The sequence below is a fragment of the Haemaphysalis longicornis genome, unplaced genomic scaffold (assembly GCF_048455015.1).
Source record: "Haemaphysalis longicornis isolate Haplotype H1 unplaced genomic scaffold, Haemaphysalis longicornis Haplotype H1 scaffold_2, whole genome shotgun sequence".
Lineage (NCBI taxonomy): Eukaryota > Metazoa > Arthropoda > Arachnida > Ixodida > Ixodidae > Haemaphysalis > Haemaphysalis longicornis.
This window is the reverse complement of record NW_027526295.1, coordinates 66,052,428-66,068,990: the sequence shown is the minus strand read 5'-3', so window position 1 is coordinate 66,068,990 and position 16,563 is coordinate 66,052,428. Positions and strand designations below refer to the sequence as shown.

The following is a 16,563-nucleotide window of genomic DNA, read 5'->3' as shown; positions in this document are numbered from 1 at the left end:
TGGGAATTTGAAACAAACGATTTTCAGGCCATTCAATGTAATTAATTTTCGTGTGCTGAAGTATTTAAAGTGCTGTTTCGGGTTCACCAGACCATTAAGCATCGATAAAATCAATAAAAGTGGAACATAAAATTTTCGTGTCAGTACTCCTTTAAAAAAAAAAAAAATCCCAGGCCATCTCCGCTAATGTGAAACCTGATGAGGGGTGAAGCATGCAATGTACAAGTGTATTCTTGGCGTCTTAGTGTTTTTGCCCACAGAGATGAAACCGTTGGGAAGTAGAGGTATACAAGTTTGCTGTAAAAGTGTCTTGTCCTTGAAGCACAAAGCTCTCTAGTGTGAGGCGCAAACGAGTGTCCCGGTGTTTTTTTAGTACGCGCTACGTTAAACCGCAAGGAGTGAACGAGTTTCGCACTGTTTTAGCACCATGACTACGTGACAGGAATGACGATTACGACGATGACAAAAATTACAGGAGACGCCAACAGCCCCAGCCCTTAAGAGGCTTCGCACCTAAAAAAAAAAAAGGGGGGGGGTGAACTTGTCATAACCCCATCATCCGGAAGGAACAAAAAGCACACCTGTTGCGCTGGCCTTGGAGCGAATCCTCAAGGTTGTTCAGGCATGCTACAAGGCAGTGCCACAGTGCGAGAACAAGAATGAGACAGCACGCCCAGGGAGATGCGTTGTGATGATCGTCCACTCGACTCCTCCTCCAGCAGTCTTTAATTAGCAATAGCCTGAGTAGTAGTAGTATAGCGTTAGGGTGTTCTTCAGAAGAGCCTGTACGAGGGCGGGTAGCGCACCAGCAGGCTCCGCTCCAGGTGTCGACTACAGTGCTCCCATCCTAGTAACTCGTACACCTGCGAGGCACGGGAGAAACATCCCCTTTCTTGTCACAGCAGGTTCAGTAAACTTGTTTGAGGGGGGAGGACATGGCTCTTAAAAACAACTTGCTTTAACTTGTCAGTCTTGCTGCTTTTTTTCCACTGACTTCAAAGATGGCATTATCCTTTGAGAAAGTCAATTAGTTCCCAAGATAATTAGAGATAATTAGCTGTTTTTGGGAGAACAATCGACAAAACAGTGTTGGTCGTAAAGCTGTAATCTCTATATTTTCCAATACTATGAACTCTCGTGAGTAACCAAGCACCCACCACGTCTGTGCTCTCCACATCAGGTGCGAATGCTTGTGAACTGGCATGGAGAAGAGCACGCAAGAGATCAAACCACAAACATTAGGCAGAGTGTTCTCAAAGGTCAAGCTGGCTGATGCCGGGCGCAACTCACAAGGCACACGCTCACGTGCTCTTGGCATTTTTTCTCGTTATCTTTTTGTGAGCGCCTCATGTGGTGCAGGCCTCGACAACGTCGGGCGTTCATCATGAGACGCACGCTTACGTGCGCTCGGCCGGGCTGAGTTTTCTGGTAACCCTTTCTGTGGCGGAACTAAAAGCCTAAACAGCTCTGCTGCTAAAAAAAAAAAAAAAAAAAAAAAAAAAAAAAAAAAAAAAACACAGAGAGAGAGAGAGAGAGAGAGAGAGAGAGAGAGAGAGAGAGAGAGAGAGAGAGAGAGAGAGAGAGAGAGAGAGAGAGAGAGAGAGAGAGAGAGAGAGAGAGAGTACCTGTAGGAGCCTCCGCTCGACCTCCTTGCTGGGCTTCTCGTCGAGCAGCCGCAACAGCAGCCGTGCCGCCCTCCCGTGCTGCTTCAGGGCCAGGGCGTGCTTCTCCACAAAGGGGGCCACCTGGGCAGCAGCAGGGCAGGGGAGGGAGGGAGGGAAGGTGTGCCTCCATTACGCACTCTACGGGGCACCACTCAATGCACCTCACAGGAGGAACGTCACAGATGGAGGGAAAGGATGCCCACTGGCCACCGGCCTGGTTAATTAAATGCCACTCGCGCACGCGTAGTGCGGCTAGCGAGATGCCAGCACAGCCAAAGTAAGGTTGGTTTTCCATATTCTTGGATTCAGACTGCAAAACACAAAAAACAGGAACGAGAAAGAGAGCGAGGCACACAGGCACTGCCTCTCACCCTTCCTCTCGTCCTTGCGTTTTGTGTGCTGAGCTCTGAATTCAAGAATACAGTCAAAGCACTCAGGGGAAGCAGGACTAGGTGCACACCGGGGTTCTCATCGGAAATTCGTGGGAGGTGGACATTTGGAGCACGGGAGGGGCAAGAAGCTTGGGAATTTCAAATTGGCATCGTAAAAATTAAACAACTCTAGTCAAATACTGGCCACCATGGTGCCACGGTGTGGTGAAGTGGACGCTGTTAAGTAAAGAAAAGAAAAACGCAATAAGTACGCAGATGGCAATACTTGGGACTTCAAAGCCACTTGTTTCAGACTTTTTTTTTTGCATAACCAGGTGGCGGGAGATGCGGCCCACTACCACTGGCATTGCTCTTGTACAGTGGCCGTTTTTAGTTCCTCGGGCGTGCATTCGAAACAGTCAGCTGGGCCAGTGGGTGGTTTACTGAAAGCAGTGGGTGGGATTTCCATTGCCACCCCCCATGGAAAGAACGCTGGCGTGCATTTAAAGTTTTGAACAGCTCAGAGTGTCTACTACAGCTTAGGTTACGGACAAGCCTCAAAGCTTCTTCCCAACAGCAGACAACTGGCTGACCTTGGGGTCGTTGGGGTCAGCCCACTTGAGGAGCTCCGAGTAGACACGGTTCAGGTCAGCCACCGAGGGACCTTCTTCGTCGGCTGCCGCCGTCGTGGTGGTGGCTGCCGCGGGGGGCACTGCCTCAGTGGCCGCCTCCGTGGCGGGTGCCGAGGGGCTCTGCGGCCGGTCATCCCCCGATCCCTGGCCGGCCTGCTTGGACAGGAAGATCTCGCACAGGGCGGCCCCCTTGCGTGTCAGGGCCTCCACCACCTGTGCCTTCTGCTTCTCCTGCCTGAAACACGGGGCAGTAGTGGTGAGATCATATTTCGCCCTTTCCGTTTCGAGTTTTATCCTTCCCTCCTCCCCTTTCCCCACATGAAGGAATCAACATTCTGATAATACCTGAACAAGAATTTCATTGTAGTGGAATGGAAAGTGGTTCATCGAGAAAAGAATTCTGTGTGTCCCTTTCGATAGGCAACTGATAAATCCCCAAGAGGTCAAAATTAGAGGTAAAAAAACATGAGCCCTCCACTACAGTGTACCTTACAGTCCAGGTGCAGATTATTAGCCCTCAAAACTGAAAAAACTTGCATGTCCCCCCCCCCCCCCCCCTTCCCCTGCCGCCGTGTCCAATCTCTCCAAAACAGCAGCAGCGGAAAGCAGAGTAACATGGCCAACACGCACTGCTTGTTGTTCTGGGTGTCCTTCTTGTCGGTGCGTGCGCCCAGCGAGGCCAGCAGCTCCAGGGTGTCCATGGCCGCCAGCGCCTCGTCCGCCAGGCCCACCATGTCCCACAGGTACTTGGTGCGCTCCTGCGGTCATCAAGAAGGGACACCGGTCAACAGCAATGCACTGCTCTGGCAGGCAGGCAGCATGTCCCCAAGCACTTATCGTCAAAGCTGACGACGTGCATGGGTTCGACAAAAAGGCTCTCTGAGAAAGTGACGGCAGCTACAATAAGGCATCACTCACACAGCCTTTTTTCACCTCGTCACGTCACCGCAACGTCACTGTCTTCCGTCATGGGCGACGGTTTCTCAGGCGATTTCTCGCTGAAGACGGTGCAAGGGCAATGGAAAGCCGAGCTCTATGTTCCCGTTCCGTCAACGCAACGGGACCACGCCCCGCGGTAAAACCAGCCAATCAGAAAGCTTAAATTTTTACGGCTAAATTTAGCAAAAAGTGAGCACACGCGAAAATCTAAGCCATTACTTGTTTTTTCATTACAGAAATTATATTTACCTCGTATCGTATATATCACGACGTTTTCTTTATTTTCCTTTACTCAATTCTAAGCTAAACTGATCACCAGGCAAACGACCCTCTACTCTGACGGAGAGTTCCAGTACGAACGCTACTCCGTTACGTCTCCGTCGCGGTTTTTCGACGTGACGGTGCCGTGACGGAGAGGGTCACGGCTGTGTGAATGAGGCCTAACACAGCCACACTGCACAAGAAAGGCTCGAGCAGGCCCTAAGCAGGAGCTGGGCTGCAAACATCACACAATGAGCTGCTCGGACAACAGTGGTTTCGACCTGCCATGGAGTGTTATTCGAGCCATCTTTGATTTGCTACGCTTCCAGTGAGGTGAATGAAGCAGCTGGGTGATGAGAAAATGCTTACTGCTCGTAGAGAAAGTTTAAGAATATTCTTATAGTAGTTCTGACCAACTAGGTGTTGTCGACAGCCGATTTGTGTGCACAGTGTATGCACAATAGGCATTTTGTATTGGAAGGGCTTAGAGCCTGTTTAAAAAGAACCCTCAGCGAGAAGTACTCAGAAAATGATCTCAAAAATGGTGAAAAGTGGGACTGGTTGCGACAAGACTTAGAACTCAGTAAGAGGCCGGGAAAAAAAAATAAAGCAGCTTTCTCTACTTTTTGTACTTCACAAGGAAACACGCTCCAACATGTTGGTTCATCATCCCGCCAAAAACATAATGCACCAAAAACAAAACATGAGGCGAGAAGTGGAAAAGCGTTAACAAGATACGATACTTCGTGTTCTCTAACACCCAACAAAGACGACAAATAATTGCACCACGGAAAATCAAGTTGGAAAATATTAACTTGGCCCTAGCCTTTTCCCTCAATGAATAGTCCCGCCTCGAAAAATGGCAGTTGTCGGCATTTCCTCGGAACCACGCACAAAATTCAACCTTTGGGGGTATAGCGTGTCCAAGCTGCATCTGGGCTGTGGAGGCGTGCTGTAGTGGAAGGCTCCGGATTAATTTTGACTGCCTGGGGACCTTCAAAGGGGCCACGCAGACAAAATACAAGTTTGTTTTACTCGAAAGACTTCGTGTTTTGGAGTGGGCCCAGCGCTTGTCCGAAAGCAAACTATGCCGTATTTGAAAAATTAGTCAATTTTCAAAATTTTGATTCTACCGCCAAATCGTGTTTTTTCGTGATGCCGGCAGTGACGTCGCAAGAACGGGTCTGCTGGCAGACTGCGGAGCCTTGTTTATTGTCAGCCCTCCTAGATGACGTCACCATACTGCGCCGAGCCGTTTTCCGAGTTCGCTTTGTTTTTGACCGTATTTGCACCTGGCTTGTTTTTGTTATGGTAAGTAGTGAACGTTTTTGTGAAACAGGGGGCTACGCTCGACAAATGTGGTCACGTAAGACGCTGTCGCTTACGCCAATCGGCCAGTGTTGTCTGAGGCAACCACAAAGTGCCGCACTGCTGTGTAGCTAAAACAAGCATAGTGTGCACAGTACGAACAGCAGTACCCATCGGTACTCTATGTTTACGTGTGCTTTCATAACTTCCACTGTTTGTCCCACAATTCTTACTGCTATAAAAAGGATGTGCCCCAAATTTAAGCGCATGTAGCTCGTTCAGCAAGCTTATAAGCTCTGCCTAATTTGCGTTTGCTTTTACCAGGCTCGGCCAATCGCAGAGCTGTTGTGTACGACATCATGGGTTCTGTTGGGGGAATTGAGCTAGTGGGTCGCATGGCCATTGCCTTTTTTCCTAATTATCTAGCTTATTTGAGCAAAGTTTCCGTTAAAAGTGGTGTCAGTATGATTCTGAGGAGGCAATCTTTCGAATGAACCAAACTTGTGTTTTTTCTTCATGGCCCTTCTAACGTGACCTGAAATCTCTGCACAGGGGCGTTCTAGCTTTTCGCCTTCATCTGAAAAGCAGCCACCACGGCCAGAATCAAAGAAGCGTCCTCGGGCACAGCAGCTCAACGCCATAGCCACTGAGCCACCGCGGCGGGTATGGAGCCATACACCGCACAACCCACTGATCTAACAAGTGCTTTGCCACCAAACGGCACACGTTTTGCCACCACCTGAAACTGTTCCAGCCACTGACCTTGTCGGCGTCCAGGGCCTGGATGCGCGCAAGCAGCAGGGGCACGTGCTTGGCGTGCTGCTGCTTCAGCTCCTCGTACAGGTCACTCGACGACTTGCCCTGCAGCCTGCATGGACAGGGAGGCCCTTCCTATTAGTAAGTCAGTGAGACGACGCAGTCCGCATAGCAAGATGGGACAGAGAAGTTGACACCGACGCAGGTTTTTCTGCCAGCAGAAAAAGCAAGCTGGTGCACAGTCTCGGATGGGCAAAGTTGAAACAATGAAACGGTGGCCGAGAGGCACTATTTCAAGTGCAGAGCACTTTAGGGGCTCGCCTTGTTGTCGTAGCTCGCTCACTGGACCCAAGTAGAGCCACACGCCGTTCCGTTGTAGCGGCATAACCCAGAGGCTTCGAAAGCCAAGAGGTTGATATAGTCATAAGCGTTCGAAACTCGCGAGCCGCTGGCACTTGTCAAATCACAGATCTCCCCGTTGTATAGCACAAAGAAAACTGCGGGTACTTTTGAGGCAAAATATACATAATTAACCAGCAGCGCTTGCATTCATTTAGTTAGGAACGCTCATTCGATTGGTTTTTACGATAGTGAGCGAAAAAAGTGGCAGTGCAACGCCGGCGTGTGTGGAAGGAAAAGCGAGCACAAAACGTGCAGAAGTCCCGGCGCTGGCGCAGTTTCAGGCAGGGGGCGCACGAGCACTGCGGAGGCGGGAAACGTGAATTGCATTGGGTGGTAGCAGTGAGCGGATAACGGCGCTACAGCCCATTATGGCGAATCACTGCTCTGCACTTCTGACAGCTTTCACATTGAGTGGAACGGCATTAATTTTCTTTGAGAGGCTGAATCTCGCACCTTCCCTTCCAAGTGTGAAGCACAGTAGAGCAAATGGTTATGCCAATCATTACAGTTCTACTGCCACAAAACCTTGAATTCACACTGTCCCCGACTTCATTTCCAATAAGCCATACATTTTCATATTACGTACTACAGTCGAATCCCGCTACAACGAAATTGACGGGACGCGCGAAAAATTTCGTTGCAGCGAAAATTCGTTGAGGCGAAATCCGCCCCAACACACCACGAAAAGGCCCGAAAAATAGCCCCGTATGTTTCCGCATCATTGGCAGCAAAAAAACAAAACAATGTTTAGAAAAAGGAGTGACGCGCTTAAATAACGTCACGTTTATTCGGATAACAAACATACCAATGGTTATCTGTGTTCACTGCACGCAAAGAACGCGTTACGGAGGGGGGTGAAGAAATGCAGGCGGAAAACGTATTGCTGCACAACAAGGCGTGCCCACCGAGCTGATTACTTTCAGATAGCTGCTAGGCGGTCGGAAGCCCCCCTCGCTTGTGGCAGGAGCAGTGGCGTTATCTTATCCTCTGACGGCACGGCAGCTACTGACCTTGGCAGGCAAGATGCGCGCGCTTGCATTAAACATGACCGCGCGCTCGCGACTAAGGTAGGATGACTTGGCTTCAAGACCAAACACGCAAACATGATTTTTGCTCTTGGCTATGAAGAATGGTAGAAGGAAAACGGCAAGGACAGCTGCTCACGAGCCACAACGCATACATGACGGCGCCGCGCCAGCAGTGGAGCACATTCGTGCGATTTCAATTGGATATAGATTGGCTGTAGCTCCGGCTTGGCGAACCGGGCCTGTGCCTCATGTAAAGACGGCCAGCCACATCGTTATCACCATCAAACAATGGCGTCCGCCTATGAGTTGTTTTTTTTTTTGGTGGCGGTGTGGGCGCACCGCGCATGTTTTCGGTGAAACTAAGCGTCCTGAATGTTTAAAAAGTTACAAATAGCTGGCGCTATGCTTATTTTATTGTGAAATAATTGTTCAAACCCAGCCCCATTCATCGAAAATTTCGTTGAAGCGAAAGCAAGCCTGACAAATGGTTCGTTGTGGCGAGGACTTTGTTGCATTGACTTCTATGGCTAGCTGACGGGGAATTGGAAATATTTCGTTGAAGCGGAAATTTCGTTGAAGCGGACTTCGTTGTAGCGGGATTAGACTGTAGAAAGAAGTCTCTTGCCGCAATTGCATACCATCGCAGCCATAGCAGCTGGCAACGTTCCTCTGACAACCTGACTTGGTTAGCCACATGGCTTCTTTCTGCTCTTGAATCCAAAATCAACAAAAAAGTGTAACATCTGTTTTCTTGTACATCTTGCATGAAGCTTATAAATAGTCCCTGCCAAATAAATATCTTCGAGCTAAACTAGTCCACTGATAAAACAACTTTAAGTAATCTTATACAATAATATCATTCTCTTTTCACAGCCACAGCCTGTTTATGAGCCATGCCAAGGACAATGGGAACGTTTTCCAACCTGATATCATAGAATTTCGTACTGATACCAGGGTGTCTAGCAAATTGCCTAATTCAATTTCCCTGACTTTTCCATGTTTTCCATGACCATTTTAGTCGAAATTCCCTGACCTATACAACAGGCGCCATTCTGTGGAAATGGTCAGTGAAGCACATAAAAAGTGTAGAGAAAAGACATTCTATCGTAGGGAAAAACACATTTGTTGCAAGTGCCCTACTTCTCAGAATGCACTTTGAATAACTTCAGTTTGCTCGTTCAGCTTGAGGTTTGCTTGCCTTCAATTACGGCTTCAGAGAGTTTATTTCATCTTGCAGGATAGAAGCTTCAGGTTGCGCTTTAGCCAGCACCTTTTGCTTTTTTTTCTAGATTGTCGTGGCTCGACATGCAACGTGAACCGCATGGTGCGTTTTTGCACGCGATTCGGGCACGTCGGCGTTGCGCGTGCGATTTTTTGACGCCCGCGTCGACGATTCGCGCGCGCGGCAGCTTCTGCCTCGCTCAGAAAATGACGCGCGTCGCGCGCATCAGTGGGAGGAGCCTGATGACATGCGCCAATGGGGAACCGCGTGCCTCATTGCGGCAGTTTCGAAGCGCTCGAGACAGTCGGCTGGCTCCGCCAGAGATGTTTAGGCTTACCACCCCGGCAGGCATTGCATGGGCGCTTTCATTAGCGGCGCTGATGATGTTTTATGGTACCATTTCCGCCCACATTATAACCTCCTTCACCGCACAAGCAACTTCGTGCATGACTTCTTCGGCATTTTAGAGAGCGCTTAGAAGCGCTCGCTCCAATTTCGCGGTCGAAGTCGCCGCCATGTTGCCGCCGCCGGCAGCACCGCACGCAGCATGCGGGTGGTTCTGCGGCAGCGTGAGCGCGCCTGTGACGTGCGCGGCGCGTTTTCGCGAGCAGAAAACGCCGCATGCGGTTTATGCTAAGCCATGTCATCCTTTCTGATTATGTAATTCTGGCTCCTGTTGCCATAAGAAAGAAGTTCTTTCAAGATTAGCTCCCGAAAAGCGCTGCCTTTTAAAATTCGCTGAAAAAAAAAAAAGCGTGTTGTGCGTGTGATTTTGGCACCCCACACATCGTCCCTCTGCGCAAGTGCACCCAGCAACCTAAGCCAGCTGCGAGCTGCGTGAACCGCACGGCGAGTTTCTGCACGCGATTCGTGCGCGGTATTTTCACGGCTGCGTCGACGATTTCGTGCCTGCGGTGGCTCCTTTCCTGCACAAGCTAGTGCGTTTGTGCCTTGAGTAGCATTTTAAAGAGTGGCAAACGCGGCCGTTGATGCTACCTAACGTCACTAAATAAGCTACCGCACTACTCCGCGGCCGGTGCTGCCGCCATGTTGCCGTCGCCTGCCGCTCGGCACGCACCGTGCGGGTGGTTTCCGCGGCGGCGTCAGCGCACCTCAGGCGTGCGCGGCGCGTTTTCGCTTGCAGAAGAACCAGAAAACGTTTCATGCGGTTCACGCTTTCGTCGCGCGCGAACTTGTTGCGTTCGGTAACTTCTTGGGGGCCTCGAACACTGGTTTCCCCTATTCTAAAACAGTGTGGGCAGGCCCCGAAGTGGTTTTCCCTGACTGGTAGCACTTGATTGAAAAATTCCCTGACAACTCCCTGACTTTTCCCGGTGGCTCAAAATTCCCTGACTTTTCCCGGTTTTCCCGGTCGCTAGACACCCTGTGATACACACTAGAGAGAAATCTGGCGCTGGGCGCCGCCATCGCAGCTAGCGACGTTCCTCGCCTACTTGGCTTGGCTGGCCACAAGGCTTCTGTTTTGTCTCAAAGCCAAAGTCAACAAAAAAAGGGCAACCATCTTTTTCTTGTACATCCTGCACGAAGCTTCTAAATCATCCCTGCCAAATAAATCTTTTTGGAGCTTCAACTTTATAATAGCAAAACAAATTTGATTAATCTTCTACAGTAATATTGTTGCCTTTTGCAGCCAGAGGCAACTTTCCGGCCTGTCCATGAGCCATGCCAAGGACAAGTGGAACGTGCCCGCCCGCCCAGTACACGACGGAATGCTCGCTGAAGCATGGCTCCCCTAGACATATCAGTAAATACCAGTACCAAGCTCGACAGGCGATACACAAGAGGCTGCCTGAAGCCTGGCTAACCTACACACTGGTTCCAGATTTCCCTCTGGTATACATTGGTACGAAACCCTGGGCAACAAGGCCACAAATGTGGTGGACGAAAGGCAGCACCCACTTGGGTATCCAGAAGACCTTGAGGTCCCTGAGGGCGTCCTGGTACTCCTGGTCCAGGTTCTTCTCCTCGGCCGGGTTCTTGGTGCACGAGGTGCAGGACGAGCTCTTTTTGGGAAGCTCGCCCACGTGGTACGTCAGAGGGTACACGGCCTGGTAGGCAGGGAAAGAAGGGAGTCACTGCTTGGCAGGTGGCTGACAGAGGCAGCGTCACTTTAGGTGCGTTCAGTTCAGCCCACACCTTTAGAATCAGCTCTCGCACCAATTCTGCCGTCGTGAAGAACTGAAGCAATACCTGCTTACATCTTTTCTTTTGTCTGATTCTGCCTCTTATCGAATGGGAGTGCAGTTAAGTGAAACCAGGGCTTATCTGCACTACTGATTACGTATTCGAATCGTGGAGCACTGCACGGTGTGGAATCGGCTTACATGTTGCAGGCGAGTCAAACACAACTATAAAAAGCTGATGGCTGCAAGAGTATAGTACTTGGATGCTGTAGAGCCCTTGCACACAAGTGCCTTAGAGCAGTTGCAGGAATACAGCAAGTGAAAGCTGTGGAGTTGTAGTGCAGGTGTCCCAGCAAGGGAATGCCACTCGGGTAACAACTTCTTGCCCTGCTTTTCTCATGTGCTAGCATAAATACTGCTGCATGTGTCATTTTGGCCTACACCCAAAGTACAGCCCAGCAAGAGGCATTTCGGAGGAATTTAATTAAACAGTACAGAAAGCCATCAGTCACATTCTATGTGCCCGATAAATGTAAAGTGTGCTTCTGGTTTACGTTTCCGAACATTAGGAAGTGCCTCCACAATCGTATTTCACACTACAGCAATGTAAAAGTAAAGCGAGGGGAGTGCATATGGAGAAATCATCTTTGCAGTGAGTGCAGTTGTGTTTTTCAAAAGGAAAAAAAAAATAATGTGCTACTCATGTGAGTTGCCCTGCAAGGTAAAAAGAGTGCTTTCTCCGCAGATAAGGAAAAACATTTTGCAGGACTGCCGCTCCGCAACAACCTCTTGTGACAACTGTTCGTTCTTCTGACTTCTCACAACTTAAATTAGCAGGTGCAGCGCCATGATCGCACCTCTCAACCATCTGTTCACATGAAACTTTCCCGTGCAATTTGTAGCCGACATCAACGAACTGGTGGAAAGGGCTGTGCGAAGAAAGTGGCCCCATTGAGCAGCCTTTTTCATTAAAAATGCGCGCAAATTGGCCAGGAAAGCTAACAACATGGCCTGCATGCAGTACACCTCAATTTGGCACAGTAATTTAACAATGTCTACAACTATTTAAGTGTTCCTTTAAAGTTTCGCTGGCAGAACACTTCCCTGCCGACAGCCAATCCCCGCAGCCAAGGCTCTCTCCAACCTTGAGGAGTGGCAGGAGGAGGGCGGCACTCACCACTTTCTTGCCCTGCTCGTCCTTGGTGACCGTGACCGTGCCAGTCAGGAAGTGTCCCGCACTGCAGCCCTTGGGGAGCCTGCAGGGATACACACACACTCTGCTCTCATCTGGGAAGGGGCCTTGTGGGCGACGGAGCTCACAGGAAGTGGATGGGGAATTGCAAAAGCGTAGAAAAAGATGCGACAACAACTGCCACAAGTGCTTGATAATAAATGCCTGTGGTCAGGAAGCCAACTTCACCAGTGCTCCAGCATCACTGCCTTTATGTCGTAAGGAAAGCATACCTAACTTTCATTCATATAGCCTGCTCTAACAGTTGGCGAATCTTCAACAGTGAAGGTAGCGTGCGGGAAATGCGCACGGTTTACCTTGAAATGGAGCTTTGCCGCCACGTGGGCCGTGTTCTATCCTAGCCAGATCGCACGTCAAAAGCAAAAATAAATACTTAATCACAGCGCGAAGGACGGGACAGACAGAAAGATTAACCACTGGACAGCGCCTGTCCAGTGGTTAATCTTTCTGTCTGCCCCGTCCTTCGCGCTGTGATTAAGTATGAACACGTACCAACTCGCCCAACTTGCAACTGTACAGCAAAAATAAAGCTGCCCACTCCCAAAGCGGTACAATCCCATTTTTATTGCGAGTGCACCCACACTACCAAGATCAGGTGGTGCTGTGCGGCCTTAAAAAGGTTGAGGTAAATGGTGCCACAACCGGCACAAGCAAAGGGGTGATAACCCAGCAGCCATCTGCATGTTATCAGCTCTGTACATATGCCTTGCTGCAGAAAAGTGTGGCTTCCTGGCTGCATTTTCCTTTCAGCAATGCACTGTTCACGCCCAGGATAGATGAACATGGTTTTGGTAACCACTGGTACCTCCTCCTCTTCTTAAAAAGGCACAACACGACTGCACAGGGAGCATGCTTCGATGCCTGGGCAGGACAAACCTTTCCACCCAGAATCCCTGCACACAGTATTCACCATTTTAAACAAGAAGGAACGAATGGGAGAGAGAGTGAGGCAGAAGAGCGAGAGCAGAGAGAGATATGGATAGAGGGAGATGGAATGATGGAGAGAGAGCGAAAGGAAAGGAGAGCGGGAGAGAGAGGGGGAGATAAAGTGAGACGAAAAAAGAGGGAACAGAGAAAGATACGGATAGAGCAAGACAAAAAGAGAGACGCACTTGTCGCAGGGCAGGGGTGCGAGGAAGACGGGCACCTGTGCCCCCGGGCGGGCCACGAGGGGGGCGAACTTCTTGCCCGAGCCCAGCATGGCCTGGCCGTGCGAGCGGTACGCGTCCAGCGTCAGGGCCGAGGCCAGCCGCTGGGACAGCTCCAGGGGCAGGTCCGAGAGGCGCTCCACCAGGGCGCTCTGCTCGTGGCGCACGTGCAGGCGCAGCACGTACTCGCCCTTCTCCAGCTTCGTCGAGTACTGCACCAGCACGGGGGACAACCACGGCGACCCTCAACACACGTTGATAAAGCGAACCACATGGGCACGGCCTGGAACACATTTTTCCACTGCATTCCCCTTCCGCACAGCAAGGTACCTGTTTTCACTGTGATATACATAAATACAGTTTAACTGGAATGTAATGAGCCTCTTTTTAACAAATTTCTGGATTCAACGATTTTTTTTCATTCCCCAATGCCACCTCCATAAAAGCAGAAGTATCCCTGACCTCCATTTTATGATAGTGGCACGGTGATTGACATTGGTGCAACGAATTCCCACCTGCGATCATTTAATATGTTCAGCTTCACCTTTAGTCAAAATTTGTGACCGCTAGGCGTAAGTTGTGTAACAAATAAAGGAAGCGGGCGGTCGCGAGCGGAACTCGTGCGATGACAGCAGGGAGAAAAGAACAGGTTAGGAAAGGCCCCGACATCACATTTTGTGACCCCGCTCCTGCCATGTCGAGATGTCCACTGGGCACATTCTTAGGTTCTGCCCTACCTCCATGTTGCTTCGCACGTTGTTACAAGAACATTCGTGTCTCCTTCACTATTTTGTGCTGTGGGCACCGATGTGGTCGTGCGACTGACCCTACATTTATTTACAGAGGAGGATCCGGTGGGAGAAGAAGCCCCGCGAGTCAGGAAGCGCCCGTGCAACACGGCCGAGTAGCGCAGTAGCCTGGGTGTTCTCTTTGTGGCGCGTGGCTCGTCGTGCCTGTCGAGGCCACGCGCTGGTGATGCTGGCACAACGGTCCATGGTGATGATAGTGGCCGCTACAGTGCGAGTAACATTTTTCAGTGACTAGATCCACACTCACCGAGATCCTCAAACTCCCACCTATTGTCAAAGTGCTGACCGTGGTTGGCATTGTGCCTCGCATACTCACCCTTGCACTTAGCGGTCTGTTTCCCTGCGAACTCGTGCGTTGCCTCAACCACAAAGAACTTAGTGTCAGATATGAACAACCTTGGTGGTGTGACTGACATTGGCAAGTACCTTCTCTTTCCTCAATATCACCCTACCACAATTTTCTCAAACGTTGCTTCAACCCTCTCGACACTGTTTCGTTCTCCAGCTGACCTTGACGACTTTCCTGTTGCTACGAGGGCCAGGGTCTCAAACCATCACAAATGCTGCAGTAGTGCCCAAGAACACTTCATTAAAAGCTGGTTCTCACAGGACGATTTCAAGAGCCCCACGAGTCCACAAATTGTTGTACAGTGGAATCTCGAGGATACGATTCTGGGTGATACGAATTTCGGGATGATACGAATTTCCGAGAAGTCCCGGCGAAGTTGCATTGTTTGCAATGTGAAAAATTTCGGCTGTTACGAACGGACCTGCACTGCCCGGCGGATGATACGAATGAGCCGGCGAGGCGCCCGACTGCCGAACGAGCAAGTGACGGCTCTCTCTCCCCTGTTTGTCACTCTTTCTCCAGAAACGGCTGGGCTGTTGTTTTCTGCTCGCGAAAACGCGCCGCGCACGCCCCACGCGCGCTGACACCGCCGCAAAACCACCCGCACGCTGCGCGCGGCGCAGCCGGCAACGGCAACATGGCGGCGGCTTCGGCCGCGAAGTGGCGCGGGCGCTCGAGCGACCGCTTCTAACTGCTCTTTAAAATGCAGCTCAAGGCAGACACGAAGTTTCTTGTGCGACCGCTTCTAACCGCTCTTTAAAATGCAGCTCAAGGCAGACACGAAGTTTCTTGTGCGACCGCTTCTAACCGCTCTTTAAAATGCAGCTCAAGGCAGACACGAAGTTTCTTGTGCGACCGCTTCTAACCGCTCTTTAAAATGCAGCTCAAGGCAGACACGAAGTTTCTTGTGCGGTAAAGGAGCTGGTAATGCATGCGAAAACGGTACTATAAAACATCATCCGCGCCGCTAGTGAAAGCGCCCATGAAATATTTGCCGGGGTGCTAAGCCTAACCAACTCCGGGAGAGCCAAGCCGGTTGTCTTGCGTGCTTCTCAAGTCGTCAGGCTCCTCCATTGTGCCACGCGCGCCGTGCGTCATTTTCTGACCGAGGTAGGAGCTACCGCTGGCGCGAAATCGTTGATGCGGGCGTGAAAATACAGCGCGCACAAAGCCGAGGCGCGCGAATCGCGTGCAAAAACGCACCATGCGGTTCACGCTTGACTGTTGCGGCGTGTAGCGAGCTTTGGCACCGTGAATGAGATGATGCGCGAAGCTTTAAGCGCTCCAGAAAAGACTGCTTTGCGACATGGGGGTTAAAAAAGCAGAAAAAAATCACAAATTTCTTCACGCGAAAGTAAGAAAAGAAATAAACGAAAACTTTTTTCAGTGCTCTTTTTTGTCTGTGTTGGTTCATACGAATTTCGGATGATACGAATAATTTTCGTGGTCCCGCAAAATTCGCATCATCGAGATTTTACTGTACTTACAAGGACAAAGATTGGTGTGCCGTGTGCTCAACATTAAGGTGGGACACTGAGTAGCCCTAAATGATGGCACATCAGAATAAAAACAGGACAGAAGCTGAAGCAACACTCGCCGTTTCTACCACTCGGTTCTCGCTCTCTCGGTGACATCTTATAGTGACAGTGTAACACACGGAAGTTGTAACTTGCAGTATGGCCACAAAAAGCTCTGCACTGACACTATTACTTATGCAGGCTGTTTTCTGCAATACCATGCCATCAGCAATACAAGTGGCCTCTTTTTTTTATTTGCCTACCCAGAACAGTTCCAAGTAGTTTGCTGGCAGTCCAGGACTGCTCCTCCTGCAATATAAATTCTATGCGGAAATGAAATACAGTCGAATCTCGATTATACGATTCTGGGTGATACAAATTTCGGGATGATACGAATTTCTGAAAAGTCCCGGCAAAATTGCATTGTTTGCAATGGGAAAAATTTCGGCTGTTACGAACGGACCTGCGCGGCCCCGCGGATGATACGAACGAGCCGGCGAGGCGCCTGACTGCCGAACAAGCAAGTGACGGCTCTCTCTCCCCATTTGTCACTCTTTTTTCTCCAGAAACGGCCGGGCTGTTGTTTTCTGCTCGCGAAAACGCGCCCCGCACGCCCCATGCGCGCCGCGAAACCTCTCGCACGCTGCGCGCGCCGTGGCCGGCGGCGGCAACATGGCGGCGGCTTCGGCCGCGAAGTGGCACGGCCGCTTGAGCGACTGCTTCTAGCCGCTCTTAAAAATGCCGCTCAAGGCAGACACGAA

At 50.4% G+C, this 16,563-nt stretch overlaps 1 protein-coding gene across 1 annotated transcript in view; it reads right to left on the bottom strand.

The window, feature by feature from the left end:
• Positions 1 to 668: 668 nt before the first annotated feature.
• LOC144168951 (tripeptidyl-peptidase 2-like) overlaps positions 669 to 16,563 on the bottom strand; it is a 74,622-nt gene continuing 58,727 nt past the window's right edge. Inside the window, exons 22-29 of the mRNA XM_077697949.1 lie at positions 13,092 to 13,339; positions 11,905 to 11,983; positions 10,504 to 10,652; positions 5,938 to 6,043; positions 3,298 to 3,425; positions 2,629 to 2,902; positions 1,626 to 1,745; positions 669 to 863 (exon numbers count right to left, since the gene is read on the bottom strand). Coding sequence (XP_077554075.1) covers positions 774 to 863; positions 1,626 to 1,745; positions 2,629 to 2,902; positions 3,298 to 3,425; positions 5,938 to 6,043; positions 10,504 to 10,652; positions 11,905 to 11,983; positions 13,092 to 13,339 — 1,194 coding nt within the window. The 3' untranslated portion in view covers positions 669 to 773. The remainder of the gene's footprint in view (positions 864 to 1,625; positions 1,746 to 2,628; positions 2,903 to 3,297; positions 3,426 to 5,937; positions 6,044 to 10,503; positions 10,653 to 11,904; positions 11,984 to 13,091; positions 13,340 to 16,563) is intronic.